Source organism: Chelonus insularis, unplaced genomic scaffold (genome assembly GCF_013357705.1).
Source record: "Chelonus insularis isolate UGA/USDA-ARS -01 unplaced genomic scaffold, ASM1335770v1 contig_16_pilon, whole genome shotgun sequence".
Lineage (NCBI taxonomy): Eukaryota > Metazoa > Arthropoda > Insecta > Hymenoptera > Braconidae > Chelonus > Chelonus insularis.
In genome coordinates, this window is record NW_023276409.1 from 184,848 (window position 1) to 206,415 (window position 21,568).

Genomic DNA, 21,568 nt, shown 5'->3' on the forward strand with positions numbered 1-21,568 from the left:
TCATACATGTGCTCAGATTTTTTATTAGTTTCGTTTGCATGTTGTTTTAGTAGAACTTTGAATAACAGCGAGGAAGATTTAAAAGTCTTTGCGTGATAAAAAAAAATATAACAACAAAGTTGATGACTTAATAAATAAGTGTAAAGTGTGAATAATATTAAAGGTTTTTCCCACTATGGTGCAGTAGGTTACTCCGTTTTCCTTCTCTCTCTGTGCTCATACACGAACTATACAAGGTAGTCTACATGTTCTTATCTAGCTAAGTTACGACCTGATATGTATACAGAGTAGTCGCACACTTTTCCTTCCTACCCATCGTGAGAACTTCCGGACTCCATTATCTTCGTATTTAAATGAAATAGAATTCATTTCCACCTATAATTCTATTTTTCTCTTTGTTTATTAAATAATGAAAAATTTTATTTGTCTCAGTTATCACAATCCTAAACATATTTACACTAAAATGGATTTATGTTTAAAAAAAATAAATCTTTAATTTTTAAAAACCTTTTTTTTTAAGAAGAAACAGTATTAAAAATTTAAATTGTAGTTTTATTTGAATTAAATATTTAATTATATTATATCATTATTATGTACAAGCTACCATTATTATATAGTTACTTAAAGCGGTAGCTCTTAATAAAAAACATAAAGACTGGGCGACTAAAATATTAATTTAATTTAATTGCTATTTTAATAACGTGCGATAACTAAAGACCATAAAGTTGTGACTGAGCATAATGCGTTTTTTTTTACAACAAACGGTGTAATTTAAATGATTTTACAAAATTCTAATTCAACAAAAAATGATTTATTAAAATATCTTAACGTTATCACCCAACTGTAAAATGTCTATAAAAGCTGTTTATAAAAAATTAACAACGTTGAACCTGAGGGAGCTTTTTTATGTAATATGAATAAACATATTATAAAAATTATCTCAATATGGCTGGAATATAGAATAATTTATTAAGGGCAGGAGTATGTTTTTATTTCATGAAAATAAAAATTCTTGGTTCCTTTAAGAAAATGGAATAATTACAAAACAATTTTCCTCGTAAAATGTTAATGACTTCAACAACATTAAAGGAAGACCCAGGACCTTGATATAAACAACAAATCCTTAACTTGGTTTGTATTGAATTTACGCTGCCCAACAGAACAGGATGTCGTTTCGTGGTCGACTTATTTTGTTGTCAAGCGACTCCACAGTATGTACGCACCACCGACTTCCCGTTTCTTTGTGTACCCACCTTCACAGTTCTTCACTACCTTTCCTCTTCCTGCTAATGTTAACCCCCGAAAAACTAATATACCTTCACGGAATTTACTTTACTTACTTGCTCTAAAATGTCTAAAATCAAAGTTTATATAGATAGAATCTAAAAATACTTTAGTATGTTTGATCCTAGTCGATTTCTCTAGTTCTATTTCGTTCATCAAAAACAAAAAAGAAAAGAAGTAGAAACAATTTTAGTCTGTACGGAAATCCTGTCCGGATGTCAAGACTAGTTCGGAATACCTTCGTTAGTGAATTTTGTCACTTTCAATTTGTTGAATTGCTCAACAAATTGAAAAATTATAAGACTGCTAAGTACTTAAAAAATTAATCCAGTTAATGGTTTAAGATAAATGCATCAGTTCTTGACATGGTTTCAGAATGTGTCATACTTAGGATCATTAAATTTTTTTTTGCACTCAGATAACATTCCACAATAAAAGTGATTAACTTCTTTACTTGAATACAATGTAAGCTTTTTAAATGAAATTTCAGGGAACATTTTAGATATAATTGCTTTGACAGTTAACTGTTACTTATAATTGTAAGTGAATTTTTAAATTGGTAGAAAATTAAAATAAGCACTAAGATAAAAAGCTCCACCTTTTCAATGGCAGGAAATTTTTTTTATCACTTTCATCAACTCCAATTCACTTTGAATCATAATTGGGTGAAAAAACTGGTATTTTTTATAATTTAGTGGACTTTACCACTAAATAATAATCAAAAGAAGGAAACCCAATCTTTTGATAATTATTGTAAGAAGAAACAATTCTTTAAAAAAGAAGATAAAATAATGTTATTTAACTCAAAATAATTTTTTTAATTTTTAAAAATAAGTGATAACATGTTTAGCTGTTTTTTCCTATTTGTCTCGTTTCAATAGTTTCCCAGAGCAATAGGAAAAAATCTCGACAAATAACGGAAGCAATGAAATTAGCAAAAACTTAAATGTAAGTTTTAAGAAAAAAATCTCAACTTCCTCTAAAGCTGTCAATAGATGATTTTTCTGCGTTTGTTTTAATCAATCATCATTCCGAGTTAATAACAAATTCTAACGGGAGACTTAATAGACAAATCCGCTAAGAATAATCAGTTGAAGAAATAAATCATAACGATCACGCACGTTAAACGAGTATTGTATCAAACAAGATTAACAAAAGGCAAGAGTAATAACCGTGGAATTCCCATGGTCGTCGAACGCAGTTCACTTGCGTACACGATACGAAGAAATCTACCATCTTTACGGTTGGTGAGTAAAGACCCTTTGAATCGGGAAAATCTTGTCGAGTAGTGCTTATATATACAAGTGAAGCTCCAACATGAAGATTACTAGACAGTGTAGTACTTACACCAAGAATTCGTTTGAGTATACCTGCCCTAACTGAAAGAATAAATATAAAAAAGAGGAAAGAAGACAAAGAAGGCATTGCGAATTCCTTTCTATTCTATGTGGAAGTTGTGGTTTCCATATTGTATATCCCCATCCTGAAGACTTTTTTATTCCAACCCGTCGAGTCGTGTCCTGACCACGACAAACAACAAAGCTGCCCACGCACTACTCTCCCTTGATATGTCTCTCCAGCTCTTTCTTATATACCAGTTAGCTTATCAGATTACCCATCATGGTATTGCTGTCATCAAACATTAGTTATAGAGTCTATAATCGTTATCACTTAGTTACGGAATGCATAAATAATTTGTAAACATCTAAAAATTCACAATGTAATTGACGATATATCGGTTGATTAATTATGCAAATATTCTTTTTAAGGATTTATTTATTTTAATTTTGGTTACTTCGTCGGAATACATCTCTTTCATTTAGAATAATACTCGGCTGATTGCTTATCGTAATCCTCGATTAAAGTTCATAAAAAATGGCTCAGAAATTAATTAAAAGATTGTGATAGAACATCGTAAAAGTTATTCGACAGTTACACTTTATTTCGTTTTAGGAAATTTATAATCAACATGATAATATAAAAGAGATAAAAGATTAAATATTTTCATTGGCGAAACTACAGTTAAATTAGGTATAATTTATATTTTTTACTAGCACCATAAACATAATGCTATACAAATTTTATATTTTTCTAGTTTATTACAATTTTTTAGGTCACGAACGAGAGAAAGATCTCATTACATTTTCACGTCCTACACGTTTTATTGTCCCACGATCCACAGATAATATCGTTTTTAGTGTGTGACTCATGTCATACCAGTATAATGTAAGGCATAAAAACGATTTCATATGACCTGGATAGTTGATCATCTTTTAAATTCAAAAATCCTTCACATTATCTATGCAATTCTACTTTATCGACTACTTGTCATTATCGACTTTAGATTCATTATCATCATACGTTAATTACCGACATCAGGTATTATAGTTGGACTTTTCATTATCGACACTGAGATTAATGTCTACATTATCAACAATTAATATTACAAATGTCCATGTGATAATATAATTACATCAATTCATATAAAAGAAATCCACCATCTGGTACCCATTGATTTTTTTCAACTAAAAATATACAAAAGAATGAGTAGAAGAACGGAAATAAATTTTTGTAAGATGTATTTTTATATTAAACATATGTTGAAAGCATGAGCGGAAGGCAAAGATTTTTTTTCTATCAATTTGATTGAAATGATGAGGAAATGAAAAAAATAGCAAAGAAACTGGTAATGAACTGAGAGTGATTTTTATTGAATTAAGAGCGAATAGACTTGAAAAAAAAGAAAATTGTTCATAGGTCAATGTTATCTGGACTTGACGTGCAATTTCCCATGTGCATAAATGAATTTCAATTCTGTCATACGTTAATTACATATATTCCGGCTTTAAATGACACTATGGTGATTAAATGATCGAACGTTATTTCACTTATGAATTCACTTTGGGTCATAGATAATAACCATCCCTCAATAGATTGGGCTAACAAAGGTTCTTTTATATTTTGTAGCTTGTATAATTAAATCTGTATCGATTCTGATATTATTGATACTCTGAATTAATTCAGATAATAACAGAATAATTGAAGTCACAATTGATTATGGAGATCAAAGGACATAAATAGGTTGATATTTTTAATATACTGCTTCAATTGATGTCTACGTAGTCCAGTTAATTTCATACATGGATTAGCCGTTGTTTGATGAAAATTTACTCAAACCCTAATAAAGAAAAACTGATGGTTAGATAATATTGTTTAAAATATTATAATCAGAATCGAAAAAAGTATTCTACGAAACAGCAAAATATTCATTGCTTTACATCTGATATTAAAACATTTTCTGATTAAAACAGTTTGAAACAATGGCTCATGAGTGAATTCAGTTAACTCAATGAACTTTGTTGTTTCAAATATTGAATTCCGCTAGAAACTTGAACCTGTAGATTTAATGGGATGTTATTATTTAAAAAAACAGTTTCTAAATTCTGGAGTAATTGTCTTATGTTGAATAAATTAAGCTTTATGCAAATATTCTAATAAATTTATAGTTTAATTTATTCAAGAAATGAATACTACATTCAAGAAGAAAATGATTTATGAAAAAGAATAAAAATTTGAAAAATGTTTATGCGAGATTCAGCAAACAGTCAACTACATATCTCTAAGAAGGTAAGAAAAGATTTATTCCAGAACATATTAGGATATTTTCTGTGTCAAAGTATTTGGGAGCATTTTTTTACAATAGCTATCTATTTAGGTGTTTAGATAAAAAACGACAAAAAAAGCTGAATGATGTCTTGTCATCGCCAAATTGACATGTAACAGAAATTGATGGTCTTTTAAGATGTTAACTTGAGCATGATAAAAAAAGATGTAATCTAGAATGTTTAGAAAAAAATAATCATGTGGATAAATATAAAAAGAATGACAAAAAAATTGAAAACTTGCTAAATAGCCACCTCAGTGTGAACAAAAGCCCATGACTAATCAATTCCGTTTTGAAGGACATCAGTTTGGCCGTGACAAATGGACATCATTTATTGAAGCTCTGAGACCAGTAAAATCTGCTGAAGGCGGTGCTGCTTTAGTGAAAACTGAAGATCATCAAGGGAACAACAGTGGAAAGCAAGCTGCCACCTAGGTAGTGTTATTAATTGGTTGTTGGAGTTAGTTACTACTATAGAGGAGGAAGAATATCAGAAACGACTATTTAGAAAAATGATTTCATAAAATTGATAGACAGAAAACTTGACATGAGTATAATGTTCCTCTATTGTTAAAATTCCCCTAAACATGAGTACTTGGGTAAAATATTGCATTTTGAAAATTTAATTTATTGCTACATAAAACTACTGGTAAAATTCCTATTAGTTCTCTCTACTCCTCTTATGCATCCCAACTTAACAACGTTTCACTCGCTAACTATTCGATTAAAATTTTTAATGATTCATTAACTCTAACAACGGGTTTTACGTTAACTCATGAAGTTATAACTCTTATTTTATTTAAATGTGCTCGAAAGTAATTATAAGATATAATGTTCTAAAAATAACTTTTTAAAAGCAAAAAAAGAAAGTCTGTGCAAGTATTTTAAATTTAAATTATTTAAAAAAAATAAAAATTGCTATCTATTTTCTTCATCTTTTGATCAAAATGATCTTTTTTATGTGTGTAGTTACGTAATCTGATGAATTGCTTAGCTAACGATTGAGTATTATCTTTCATCTAAACTGGATACTTAATATCCTCACGATTTTATGTTTCCAAAAAGTGTCCTACAGCTATCTCGATTACTTGATAATTATCGACGGCAGATTGATGCAAATATCCGATAAGAATTATTGAGAAATATGTATGTTAATCCAATACAGATTGATAAATAAATATAACATTATTTATAATAAATATCCACCTCTATATAAGTGAATAAAAAGTGAAAAAAAGGAAATAAATCTTGTATAAGCTCACATAGAAATTATACAAGCTTTAGAGCATTTCAACCCCTTCAGATTATTTCATTACTCTTTGTTTGCTTAGAAAGTTCAAAGACACGAGTGAATAAAACAACAAAATAATGTATGAGCATATAAAAGATCCTTTCATGTATTTTTTCTTACCTGCGTAAAATAAGGTGGTAACACACAGCGTTGATCATCAAGCCTAGAACTCTGCACCCTCTCCAGTAACTCGAACAGGTCTTGGGTTGTATTCTGCAACAATACAATAGAATTTAGATGAAGTTTGTCGAGTAAAGAAAATCCTGCATCTCTATTTACCCTGCGGTGTAGAAAGACGAAAAGAGATAGGAAAAAATTATTTTTAAATGCATTGTTCTCTTTTTTTAGGCTTAATTTTACACTAGAACCTAATCAATTTTTTACAGGAAAAACAAATTGATTTGACATAAAAAACTAGTTACTATTTTAGGAGAAATAAAAGGATCTTTAGAATAGAATATTTTAGAGTTAACAATGAACAATTATTTATGATGAAGATAAATAATGAAAAGGTGTAGAGGAGAATTATTTTTTTAAAAACATTTCACAACGAAGGTTTCCTCTCTGATAAAATGATTTTAGTTTCTTAAAATGGTAAATTGCAATTTTTAAACTAGAAGATTGAAATTATTCAAGGATATTTTAAATTTTGCATTTAATATGTAAATAAATGAAAAAAAAAATCTATTGATTATACATTTTTAAAATAAAGTTCATAATAAAAAAAATGAAGTAAAAAAATTGTTTGCTTTAACACAATAAATTCAATTAAAGTTCGAATGATTTTATGTTTATTTTCATTGTTAAAATGAATATTGATGAAATAAAACAAATTATTAGTGTTATTTTAGTTAAGTTAATGAAAAATATTCATTCAAAAAATTTTCTAAATTTATCAAAATAAAATAAATAATAGAATTTTAAATGAAGAAGAGCAAGAATAAAATTAAATTACATAATTAACCTGAGTTAAATAAATTCGTTAATTATTTCGAAATGCTTAAAATGTTTTTAGTAGAAAAGTACTTTTGTATTAAAAAAATCATGAGTGTCATTAAAATAATAAATTTTAAAAGCCAATTAATTAAAAAAGTTCGTAGTCTCTCATAAATTAATTAACATACTTCAAAACAGCAAAAGCCAAGTAGTAAACATAATTTACCTTGTCAACGTTTCCACGGTCATTAATAGCTGATTTTCGCGAATCAGTTCCACAGTAAACAGACTGGTCCAGCTGCTGTCTTCTAAAACACATTTTGAATGATCTTAAATAAGAAAAGCCAGAAGAAAACGTAACCGATACGTCAAGCTAAAATTAAAGATAGGAAATAGGCACTATCCTAAATAGTTTAAAGGAAGGCGCAACTAAACGCTTGGGTTATTTATCATGTATCTTGTCGACCGGGCTTTTCATAGCGTTACATTCAGTGCACAGTCTTGAGAAAAAAGCCAGACGGGCCGATTGTATGTGACAGATGCAACGCCTTTCCCAATATTGCTCAGAGAAATTGGAATAGGAAAAATCAGTCTTTTATACACCTACTATTATGACACCCCGATGAAGATTCTTAAATGTACATCTGGCGGCAGCTGCATCTTTTTTTTTTCTAATGAACAATTCCATGGGCTTAATCCAAAGATTGTTACTCCCATGTTTTCATAGCACACGCCAACGCAATCGATCTATAGGTGAGACCATAAACTCATTAGTGGATCCATTAATTACGAAGGTGAATACCACCCACGAACATTCATTTTGTCTACTATTTCACAGCTCTTGAAAAATTATTATGCTGATAAATTCTCGTATGTTATTCACTAAAGGTTAGAGCATTGTATCCTGTTAAACGATATATAATAATATATACAATAAGCAAATTTGGAATCTAAATAAATAAATTTAGAGAAAATAATAATTGCTATGAAATAATTTTCTATTGATGTGTTGTAACAACAGCAGTGAAAGCTTTAGTTGCATAAAAATTTCAATTCATTAGTTTTAAATAATATGAAAGCTTTGAACTGACTAAAAAAAAGTACAATAAATTTTTGTTTTAATAAAAACAAAAATATTGAAATGAAAGAGACGATTACTGTGACAGTTGATATTTTTTCTAACAATTAAATTTTTTTTAAAATAAAACCTAATAAGCGTTGAAGTAATAATGAAAGTATAATAATCTTTGGTTGATATACTTCAATCACAAACTGATATTAAAGCTCCATAACTGAATCAAAAGCTTTTGAATGATAAAAAATTGTAAACTTTTTCCATTGAAATCAAAGTAAACAAAAATAATAGTGCAAACATAAAATACATTGACTTCTAAAAGTAACTGTACCCTCGATGTTTTCAAGTCCTTTCTTTATTCAAACTATTTTATTCTAAATAAACATCCTTTGAATAATGTTTTTAAATAAAATATCTCATAAATATTTTTTGACTCGTGTCTGTCACTTAAGTTGGTAGTTGAATGTGACAAATGTAGGATAAAAACATTTTACTTTTGTTTAAACAATAAAATACGTAATACATTAGAAAAGTGCTCTGCATAATTTGGTCATGTGTCATCTGATGTTTGCTGTAAACCACCCCTTTATATTCTAGGTCAACACCCGTATCTTTATTTTTGTGCCACACGCCAATGATAAAAATGTAGAAAAAATAATAGAACAAATAAATTTTATTATTTGATACTAAACGAGGAAGAATAAATATTACTTAGATCAATAACCACCCACAGTTAGAATGTACGAAAAAAAGTTCAAAAACCTCTATTGTTTACCTGAAAGTCACGGTAAAAATGGCCTTGTCATCCGGAAAACTTAATAACTAATACATTTATTTTTCGATGAGTCATTAACCTCTCAACATTCTACCGTAATACAGTTTTAAGTGTTTCAGATAATGTTTACTCTATAAATTTTACGGTAGAGTTAACTGATCATGATGATATTTTGAGGTTGAAAGATATTAAAGATGATAGATCTATAAATTATGTTCTGAGGTCTAAGTTTTTCACAACAGCTTTAATAATCTGCAGAAAGATAATCAGTTTTAAAAGACTTAGCTTGTGGCTGAAAGTCTGTAAAATGAATTTACCCACCTCATCATCATTTACTTTATTAGAATAAATACTAAACCCTCTCTTTTCTCCCTTGGGGGTCTAGTACACTCGCGTGGCACACCACATGACGTTCCCACAGGATCATATTACCATTCTACGCATATTCCATGCATGCCTGCATCCTCGTAATTATTATTGTAGGCGCGGTCAATTAAGCGGTTTAACATAATGTGAAAACCACATTTGGCGATGTAGTGACAACCAACTTTACAAAGTCCATTATTTTGTTGTTCTTTATAGAACAATAATATTTATTTTATGGTCTTTTTGAAATTAATTTTAAAGTTATATTAAATAAGGTATTACTATGAATGAATTGATTACATCATGATCTTTTTAGAGAAAATAATTGAAATATTATTGGAAAGTTTAGAATGTCTCAATTTCACAGAATGATAAAGATACAATTGTTTTAATAAAACTTCAATGTCTTCTTTCATCATTTATTAGAAAGTAATAATGTATTCTTTACTTCATCCGATTGTAATTTAATAAAAAAAATTATAAATTTTACTGATGGAATAATTATTCTATATAATTTTTCAACAATTTCTATTTAAAAGAGATGCTTTGAAAAACGTTAAATAAATTTTCCACTTTCTTTTTAATCTAATAAATAATTAAGAAGTATAAAAAGACCTATTCTTTGTACAAATCTACTCCACAGTTTTTTTTATTTTTATTGTAAAACTCATTTCCAACTCTGCTTAAAGGAAAATCCTTCGAAGAAAAAATATACTCAAAATAACTCATTTTTCGATACATTTCATCTATAAATTTTGTATAATTTTTTATTTAAATTATTATTCAATTGTTTTTCTTCAATCAAATGCTTCAATTTTAATTTCCTACTGTTTATCATTTTTTCTTGAAAAAAAAATATTCTCTGAATGATTTTCATTAAGAAAAAGCTCCTGACATTTGTTTCAAAACATCAAAGTGTTTTTCTTTGAAAAATAATTTGTAACTGCGAGCATCTTGTATCTTTTATTAGTTAAATTTCCGTGTTGCGACCGTCTATTTACTTACTCAAGAGTTTTTTAAGAGTTCCATCCTTCTACAAGTATTTTCAATTTTATTTAGCCTCGTAACCTTGGAAAGGAAAAACAAGATGCAGTAAGATCTCCTCATATATTCCCACTTTAGATGACAGACAGATGTCCCAAAGGACACACGCAGTCCCGCTATCCTCTTTTCTATCCTACTCTACTCGTCGATGTCATTCAATGCCATCTATAATGCATGAATATGTTAATAGGCATGACTTTTCTCTATTGCATAGCAAAAGTGATGGATTGCAGAATAATTTTTTCAGTAGACAAGCTATTTTTATGCTTGACGTAAACTGGTTTGATATTAAACAATCCATCAGTGTCATTAATGCTTCAATAAAATGTTTGTAAAATTTATAACTATTGTTCCAATCCCCATTTAAAATTAATCACTCAATCGAATCAAGAATCGATTCATTTTGAGCTATTAAATAATCATTAATTTTCTTTTTGCTCAAGTTTTGCAATAAATCAATTAATCAATAAATTTTCCAATAAATAAATCGACAAATTTGAAAAAAAAAACTAAATTATTTGGATTTTTCAGAGTAAAATAGACTTGACGACTCATAAAATTTAACAGCTGGAACGTAGATTCCGTTTTGAAAATTTAAAACAGATAGATTGATTATTTGTTATCTGGATGGCTTTGAAATGACGACTGCTTGTGCTTTCTATCTTTATTTTCTTTGCTCACTTTTTTATCGACATATTAACGAATCTATTGTTATTCTTATCGTGGTACTGGCAGAATGGACCGCAGTTGAGTGAGCTGCGTTTGTTGTTATCCAGTCGAACATATTATCGTTTTACCCTGGCATACGAAGTCTCGTGATTGAGTAGAATATGACTACGCGAGTATAATATAAGTGGGGCAATACAGTATAGGAAATTGAGCGGACGGATGTATGAACGTTCTGTTAACTCATGTGTATTTGTGTACCGTCAATTGACGTAACAATGACTCTGAGAAATTAATTTAGTGAAAGAAAATAGGGAATTTTTTTAACAGACTGTAAGAAATTTTAGTTAGATCTATCCATTTTGTTAATCACTCTCACTTGTTTTTTAATCAATAAAAATTGAATAATAATAATTTATTTAAAAAAGCAGATGTTTTTCTACAGTGCATAAATAGAAAATTACGAATAAAGTTTTAGATTTATCGAGCTGTATGAGGTTCAAAGAGAGCGAAAACAATTCCATTTTATATATACAGGTTATTTGATGTGCAGAGAGCAAAGTTATATTTTGTGTGAGAAAGTTTAATGTTTATATTTCAAATCAATATGACCCATAAAACATGATAGAAATCTGATTGCCACTTGACCCTAAGAACCAATTATTTTTTATATTTTCGAGATCAACAAGATCATAATGATAACAACAAAAACTTTTTGCTAATTTATTTTCAATTTCTTATTCCTCATTTTTCCCAATCTATATCAATCATATTGAGCAACCAAAAAACTAATCAGCCATTATTCTCCTACAATCGAACAAAAACAAATGAATTTATGTTTAACGAAACAATAACAAAGAGAATCATTTTTCTTAGTCGTAGATTAAATATAAATTGACTTTGCGGGAAAAAAAATCTCTAACTGTGAGATGGTGTTTCAACAATAGGTTTAATGATGAAAAATAAACTGGTGGAATCAGATTCATAAAAAGTTATTGGCCAGTGGGTTTGGATCTATATATATGCTATTCTTCATACATGTAGTCAGACATAAGAGTACAGTGGATGGAAGTATTCCAAAGGATTGAAAAAAAAATGAATGATGAGAAGATGAGGGAGCAACGATCGAGGGTATGCTAGAAAAAAATAATAAACAGAGGCTTTGGTAATTTTGGGGGATCGGTCTCGAGGGGTTGACAACAGCGTGATATATGTGCATGCATATGTTGCGCTTCGCGAAACAAGTATGGCGAGTAAAAACATACGTATATAGACATATCCCATCTGACGAAGCTAAGAGTAAAATATATGTACTGAAAGCGTCCACTCAACGATACGTATTTGCATAGTCATATTTCTCTCCTCATTTACTATTATTATGAGCATCAACTTATTGTCCAGAATTCGACATAATGCTCCCGGTATCGCTTTGACATTTGCATCCCAACAAAGAGAGCATTCACGCCTCTCTTATACTTATAGTGGATTCTCTCGATTTAGACCCCTCGATAGTGCAATTGAGAAAAAAGAAAATTTTTAAGTGAACTCCCGCAGAGACACTTTAGAATTTGATGACTAACTTACAAGCGTTTAAGTAGTGATGGAAATTCGATTGTATGCATTTGATTGCCATCGGCTATTCGATTTTTACGTACAATAACACGAACAAAAGCCAGCTTAACAGCAGGACATTGAGGATAATCATTTTTTTTCTTGCTATTTAAGTTACTAATGAAAAAAAAATATAGCTATTTTTCATCTTGAATAGAATCCTTTATTTTTATAATTAATTGAATACAATTTAAAATGCATTTATACAAATGTTTATTTTAATTTTTATTCAGTGATTGTTTTATAATTTTAATGAATAAAAAACAATTTGAAACTTATCAAAAGTTTTTTTCGTTTGTTTGCTATCCATTGGTTTCGATTCAAATCAGAGCAATCAAGGTATAAAAAAAGATATTCAAAGTCGTCAGAGTAAAAAAATATCTTAGAACATCAACGTAACAACTCGCTTAACTGGAGGTATTTTTTAATTTCTTTTTTAGCCACGAATTTAATATACACAGACACGTGTCTTTGAAATAAATGACTCCATTATCGGTTTTAACGCCTAGGGAATCTCTTGTAGTGTTCATTAAAATATATTCATTTCGCCATATGACAAGGGGGTTTTTTAATAGGTCAAACGATGACCCTATCGTTTATTTTAATCAGATTAACAACGATAAAAATCTGAAAATAATAGAAGAATTTTTATGTTTCAATAAAATGTCTATTTCCATCAGTTCCTATGCAGATGTTTATAAGACCCTACGAAATTTCCAACTATGCTCTAAGTCATGTCACTGAATTGATTCGCAAGCCTTGAGGGTGGAATTAATCATCAACGAAATGTCCATATGTTTCTCAACACGCGGATGATTCAACGAATGTATGCTGAAGGTATGCAGGCGAATTTATTAATGATCACATCGCTCGATTGTGTGTATTGGTCATACGTAATTCAATGCTAATGATGGAGGTCTGGTAAAGGGATAAATTCTATGAAACCTTGACTAATTGCAACATTCGGAGAATTCTGTAATCCGATCACGAACATGGAAATGGTTGACAAATAGAAGATAAAATTTGTCTAGTATTTGAATGAAGCTATCAATAATCATACCTAGCTTTATATTAATATATAATAAATTTGACGAAATCGTTAGAAAAAATTCAATGGGTTTAAATTTAACCACATGTGGCAAACAAGAAAATGAAATCACGCAGATCAGGGTTGGTGGAAGCGTCGGATTTCACAGAGGGTGAAATTCTGTCCCTTATTCATATCCTATAGAATTATCGGATTTCTATTCCTATAAACGAATTGACATTCCCTTCACGTACAAACCTCAGTCATTAAGTAAATGATGATAATACACAACTTCCAACACTAATTCCCATATTTATGTCCTGGCAAAAATTGAGACATCCTTGAGTTTTCAGGACGATGCTACATTAGTCTAAACATAAATTAGATGCTTGATGAAACCTAGGAATTAGGTGTAGTTAGTAATTTTCCAAACATCTGGTTAGATCTAGTTTTTACTTGTGAAAGAGCTCTAGCCCTAATATAACAAAAGGTTGTGAGTTAACTCTAATTCACTGGGAGATTTTACCTTGCAAATTATTTTTAATGAATTGTTCATTTTGCACAAAGAGTAACGTCTTTAGTTTGAGTCTATATAAATGTTTAGTGAAGAAAAAGTATGTGGCCCAGTTGTAGATAATAGATAGATGTAATTTATTATTTAAAGTAGGTTTTTGCAAATTTTTTTTTTAAATAATGATTAAAATTAATATCACTGAGTTATGATGAATTTATAAATATTGAATAATTTTGTTTCTGCAAATAAATATTTTTATTCGCTTTTGAGGTTTTTAAAAAAAAGTTTTTTATAATTATAATCAATTATTTCAAAAATAGAGATAAAAGTGTGTATTTAAATGTAATTTGATATTTGAAAGAACTTTTATTATACTGATAAACGTAAATAAATCAAATTATAATTGAAAGAAAATATAGCATTATACAAAATAAGCATTATAAAAGATTATGTTTTAACAAATAATTTATTATCATTGCGCAGTACATTCAAACTTTATATTATTTCCTGTTTACCAAGTTGATATCAGATTTCCGTCAAACAAGCAATTTGAATGTTGAGACTAATTTCCTATGCGTAGAACCTAGAACTATAATCACCTACTACGGAACCAGATAAGATCCTTCAGGATACCTAATACCTGTATAAGTTGATTTAAGTTCTGAAACATATTAATAATAAACTGAAAAAGCACAGTAAAGTGCTTTAAGATTAGATAAATAAATATCTCATAAGCAAAGAGTGATGCTTCATAAGACGTTGACATCAATGATAAAGGTATGATTAAAATACCTACGTAATCAAAATTACTTCTCTTTTTTTATTTGGCTAATGACACACCTCTCAATATCATATACCATATTTACCGCTCGAAAATCTAGTTTAAGCCTTTTCTTCTTTGAGCCTAACCTATTAGAGATAGAGGTATCTATGACGCGTACTTCTTTATGTAGAATCTGCAGATCTACCAGTACGTCTTAAAATTATCTCTCTATCACTGATAGTTCTCGAAATATTTGAGAAATAAATTTTTAAAAGATTGTTTCTACCCTTTGCCGGGGTCGGACCACTTTTTTCTCTGGGGGGATTGTTTCTGGCCACTTCCTGAACAATCCCTTAAACTTTAAGCCATTTGCATTCTTTCAAAATAAAATTGCTAAATGGACTGGACTATATATTTCTTCAAAAATGAAACTATCATCTTTTCCGTATAACTTCAAAATTTATTTAAACAATGTTCAAGACCAAAAAATGTTGATAAAAATGTTGCAAATTCTCAAGATCCACCTATCTATTATTTAAATAAATAAATAACAGAAGGTAGAAAATAAATATTAAAAATATCTGTATTTTTAAGCTAATAGATTTATCACAATAGTCAATAAAATATTATTAATATTCTCCAAAAGATTCAAAAATTTTTGACTGTCGAAAAGTGGAACGAATGTATGATAAATGTATGGCCTAAGATCATCTATTATATTGCGACTGTTGTCCATTGTCATGCGTCTGTCAGTGAATGGAATTGCGGCAAGATTGCGTCGACACACGACGAGAATTAGCCCTGACGATTATGAAATTCAATTGAGGCAAATTTCAAGTGTGAAATCAAAGGGGAAGTGGAGATTATGATGCACAAAAATTTTCAACTTATTCACAACATTACACATCTCAAAAATATTATCATCAGTATGATGATTATTTCAACAATTAATTTATCAACACAATAAAAATTATAATGGGCAAAAAAATCATCAACGACAAAATTATTAATTAAGACAAGTTTTATTGGTGACAGGTCAAAGATGCATCATTAGAAATAAGGAAGAATGAGAAATGAAACGTAAAAGAGAAGAAATCATGCTAAGTTCTCATTCTGAACAGGAAATGAGCAATTAAGAGGCCACTTCGTGACCTTATCACTTCTCTTTTTTGCTCGTTTTCATGAGTAATATAAGACTCTTAATTCTGTAAAGAGAAACATTTTCTATCTAACAAGCTGCAAATCACAGGAATAAAACGTGAGCTTTGGAGGAAAAAACTTTTTCATCATCCATGAGATAAAATTGAAATGAAAATTATTGCTGTTGAATATCTAAGATAATTCTATCGTCTTGTCAAGGTCTGACTTCGATTATTGCTATTCAGTGTGATAAAGAAATGCCAAGAAGGATGAGTCAAGAAAGAAGATTACATTCTTATCAGAATTGTAAGTTGAATGTTCGCGTTTAAATTGCCCAGACTACAACGCGATTATTAACTCTATAAATGTAAGAAATTCTTTGCATTACAATTTTCTCATAAAATTCACCCTCTCTCTCTCTCTCTCTCTATCTATGCTAATTCAATGAATTAAAATCAATAAATTAATCTACAAATTATGTCTTAAAAATTAAAACCATTCAAATTTAAATAATTTGTTACTCCAATTAAATGATTTTGTTTTTCTACTTCACTTGCATGGTTATGTAGGATTGTAAAAATAAAAGTTCAACACTATTTTATTCATAATCTTTATAAAATTTTATGCATGACGGAAGAGTTTTATTTTATATACATTATTTTATTTAATATGCTTTAATGGAAAACTCTATCTCATTGATAATAGGTTTGTGCAGAAATAAATTCCGTAAGAGCTTTTCAAATTTTTTATGATTTTATATTAGTTCCTACAATGATATGCATTTTTTAAAATTACGCTTTTAAGGTAAATGCAGTGGTAGCTAAAAATGAATAAATATCTGAGACGGAGAAATGAAAATAATGGATCAATAATAAGATTATTTGAATAAAAAATTCAACAATTTTAAATACTTGAAATTTTTTTTTTTCTCAATAAATTTATGCTCAAAAAAAAAAAAAAATTTAATAAAAAATTTGTAGAGTAAAAAAGGGTAAAACAAACATTGAAATAAATTTACGTGGGAGAAAATAACATCTTGGAAGGACTTTTAGGTGTATTTTACCGTTATTTCTTGAATTAACTGAAATTATTACCCATCAGATTATATTGAGGGTCGACATTGAGCTGGTACGCGTGAAATTCGGTAAACCGCACCCCAGCTTGAAGATACTGATCCTCCCCTTGTACGCATATAGGCATTCATTTTACACTAAAACCATCTATTTAGTTGATTTTTTTATTTGTACTCTACATTTTTTTCTCACTGGGATACACTTACTTTCAAATAGCATCAATCAATATTTTTTGCTTCAATTTTAAATGGATTTGAAATACTCTAAATTATGCTATAGGTTCTTATGAATGAGTTATTGCTTTTTTCAACTCACAATCGTGCCCACGAAAGTAATTAAATTTAAAACAAACAGTCATTGCATCTGAAATAATAAATAACATTTTTTATGCAATATGTAAGATTATCTTCTTTTTTATAATAATAAAAAAATGATATTATTTAATTAATTAATTACATAATTTTTTTTATTCTAATACATTTAAAAGCTTTATTAAAGACATTAAAGTAATGTAAGCTCAAAAATGTTTATTCACTTGAGTAAAATGATAATACAAGTAATGTAAATAATAGAATTAATTTTATACTTTTATATTATTATAAATAAACAGATAATAAATAGCGATGAGGATTTATATAGCTGATAGTAAAATTAAAAGAGTTTATATTTTCTAGAGAAGATTAAAATAATAAGCTGATTAATTCTTCTTTTCTTTATTTAATTAAAAAAATAATTTCATTAAAAATCTCCGGTGAAATCAATTCATTATTGTTTGAAACTAAAAGTAAAATTTTGATATTAATATTGTTTGTTGAGATGAACAAATAGTTTTATTCAAAAATAAAATAATAATAAGCTAAAAATTAAACACGAAAAAATGTTGATTGAATGCAATATAGCTTGCAAGTTACTCTAGTATTTCGCTCTCTTTGACTCACGTGTACAAACACATGATGAAACATAATTCTTGATACGTAATCCGATGGTAATCCTTAACCGATTGTTGGTCGTCTAGTCAAAGTTGTTGTACAGGGGTCACACATTGAGGATATAATAACATAATGTAGACGTACACGTACACATAAATGTACGATCAAATCTCTTTACGACTGACTACGTGCATCTATTTGTGTTTGGATTTGAGCACGTATTTTATCGTCCCCTGAGTAGGTCCATACATGACTAAGCGATCATGTGAGGGAGAGGAGAATTGTTGGTGCAAGTTGTTTTGTGTACTCTAATAATAAGAGAAAAAGAGAAGAGTGTTTCGACCAAATGATTTAGTGGTCAAGGGAGGTCGTGCAGAGCTTTTGGAGGGGTGACACGCATGATTTCTTTTGCCACGTGGGCGGAAAACACGGATTAATGCGTGGGAGAAATAAAATCTTTAAGAGCACATTAACAGTTTAAGCACGTATCACCACCAAACGTGAGGTGTTATTCATTTTATTTTTTTGGAGTTTTAAGGATATTATGTAATCAGAAAAATTTGCATTGCAATAATTTTTATCAATTCATTACTTGGATTGGTTTCACAATTATAAATTATCTTAACAATGGATGCTAAATATATGTTGAGAAACGTAATTGAATATATACCCGAAAGAATTTTTTTTTAGTTAAAAAATAAAGTTCAATGTTGAATAGAGAATCTTCACGTAATAAAGTTTGGACTCTGATAAAGTTGATGCTTTTTTCAAAGAATGAAATTGGATTTAGTACTCAATATGACTCCAAAAAAGAAACGAACATGTATCTTTTTCACCTATATTTTATCAACTGACAAAAAAATTGGTATGATTGGCATAAAAAATAAAAGAAATTGACATTAATCAACATTCATTTATTCTTTCTAATTTCCTAAAAATAATTTATTAATCAAGTACCTTTTCATGAAATAAATTCATTTTTTTCCTAAACGTAATTAAAAATATGAGTGCTAAAAATTTGAATTATTACTCATAAATTTATTGAATAATGTATCAAACATAAAAAAGTATAATTTACATGATGTACGCTAATTATAACATACTTAGTGATCGCGAACATGAGTATCCAAGCAGTTTTTGTTTTACACATAACAACATTGAAAAACTTTAGCTTTCATCATAAATTTGAATTAAATCATAAGGTCATTAAAACGTACAATCAATCTTAATTTTTTCTTGACTTTTAGTGGAACATGAAGACGAATACGTCATGCATGGATGAGATTACGTGTGTGGTTTAAAAAGAGCAAAAAAAAAACGGTAGCCAGATGGCTGGATTGGTTTCTAATCTTGGCCTTTACTAGTTAAAAGAGAGTGGAATATAAACTGATTTGCGTTTATTACTTTGAATTTTATATTAGACTGCTCCATGATAAGTTTCTCAGCTACCAGAAGACATCATTCAAGCTCGTGCCATCAACACTTTCTCTCTATTACTGATTTCAAAATATTTTTCTTTCAATTTTATTGAGCTTTGTTTACTTGACCTTTAAATTATTTTTTGCATTCTTCATCTTCTTATCATGCTTTAAAAATAGTTGATAGAATGTTCAAGTGGTTTCTGGTTTAATCTTTATTAGTTTTATTTTCTTTCGCGGTTTGAAAAATGTTCCGAGGCATTTGATTGGATGTATATCAATAAGAATGAAGTTTAAGTGAATGAATATTTCTCCAATACAAGTTGACTCTAATTGACAAGTCATGAATAGGTAAAAATAAAATAGGCTTAGTGAACAGATTTTATTTTATGTTGACTTATGACACCGGTAAAAGCTAGAAAAATAATCAAATAAAAGAAGAAGATTTGCAGAAATTCCGAGAAGAAAACATAAGTAGAGCAGAAGTTTCTTTGTTGTTTTCTCGAGCTATGTAACTTTTTGGAAGAAAGTTCTCTTAAGAACATTTACAAATAAGATTATTTACAAAACCTTGATATTGAAGGGTCAACGAAAAAAAAAAAAAATGAAAAAGAAAACACAGAATCTAAAAGTTGTCCTGAAAGATGAATTGATCTTTACGTCTTTTACTTAAGAGAAAGAAAAACGAGACACGAATTTAAACTATATTTTTTTTGTATGCATAAAGCTTCTCTGAGCGTGTGGTGTGTAGTATACTTCTAAGAGTAAATTTTGTATTCTCCACATAGTAGCAGAAGTTTCATGCGTCACTGTCGGCAAAATCGCGATAGGAAAGCGTAAAAAAGTAGTAAAAGTTCAATAACTTTGTTTACAGTTAAATGAAAAAATGTCCTCAAAAGTTTTCAGATTCTCTTTTATTAGGGGAAATGAATGAACTGAGAGTTCTAAGCAAAAATTAAACTTTTTAAAAGCATTTTTATTTTAAATTGTTTTTATCATATTCCAAAATATTTCACTCCACAAGTAAGATGTGAAATTAAAGTACTTATTCAATTATATAAAAAGAACCTAACAAATCTATACTCTTTATAGTAAACCCTTTAGGAAAAGAGTATCAAAATTCAACAAATCATCATAATGATATTTCTCACTTATTAGATATCTTTAGAAACACCAAATAGCATCCTTACAAATATTTCATATTTTTAATAAAATATAACTTTAAATCAAGTTTATTACTCAATATTTATTCTCAAAATATAAAAAATAAACAATATTCAACTGAACAGATAATTTATTGTTATTACCTTGTAATTATTTTATAAATTGCATTATAATTTTTCACACAATACCATTTATTTTTATCTGTCCTAATGAAAGTGAAAGAGAAACGAATAAACATAAATGAACGTTTCCAAGTATTGATAATAAGCAGATTTGTAGAAAACAACTGTAAAAAGTGATCTCAAAGCATAACGAAAGTGATAGTTATATTTTTTACAACTAGTATAATTTTTAGTTTGTTTAAATGACTCTTACAATAAACCGTTAGCAGTGATGCATTCTTCATACCATAAAAAAAATTAAAATTCAATCAAATGAACATCGGAGTCTGTAATTTCACACTTGACGTCTACTGACAGGCAGTAGCAACAACTGAAGCGTACGTCTATGATTTTCGATAATCGATTGCGTGCAGATCCTCATTTGCATGTTTAGACCACAGAGAATCTATTCACTCTCGACTTTTTAAGACATGAGAGACGTCACTAGTAACATTCAAGAACAGGAGAGAACCAGAAAATGAAAGCCTAAGACGATCTCGTGGTAAAAAATTTGAAGAGACGAGCAGGAAGACGAACGTGAGACGGAAGTACGTCCAGATGGAAGATTCCTCTCGTGACTGCGATTATATGGGCAAACATACAGCCACTTGTTCATTGAGAATCTAAGTGAAGCACATTCACAATCTTGTACATCAATTTTTTATCC

At 28.9% G+C, this 21,568-nt stretch overlaps 1 protein-coding gene across 5 annotated transcripts in view; it reads right to left on the reverse strand.

Moving 5' to 3' along the window:
• LOC118064220 (rap1 GTPase-activating protein 1-like) overlaps positions 1–21,568 on the reverse strand; it is an 80,574-nt gene that overhangs the window by 25,632 nt on the left and 33,374 nt on the right. For 4 of the 5 annotated variants that reach the window (XM_035078672.1, XM_035078674.1, XM_035078676.1 and 1 more), the window contains exons 2-3: positions 7,402–7,483; positions 6,360–6,452 (exon numbers count right to left, since the gene is read on the reverse strand). In XM_035078672.1, coding sequence (XP_034934563.1) covers positions 6,360–6,452; positions 7,402–7,483 — 175 coding nt within the window. The remainder of the gene's footprint in view (positions 1–6,359; positions 6,453–7,401; positions 7,484–21,568) is intronic. The other variant, XM_035078677.1, reaches the window with a different exon arrangement.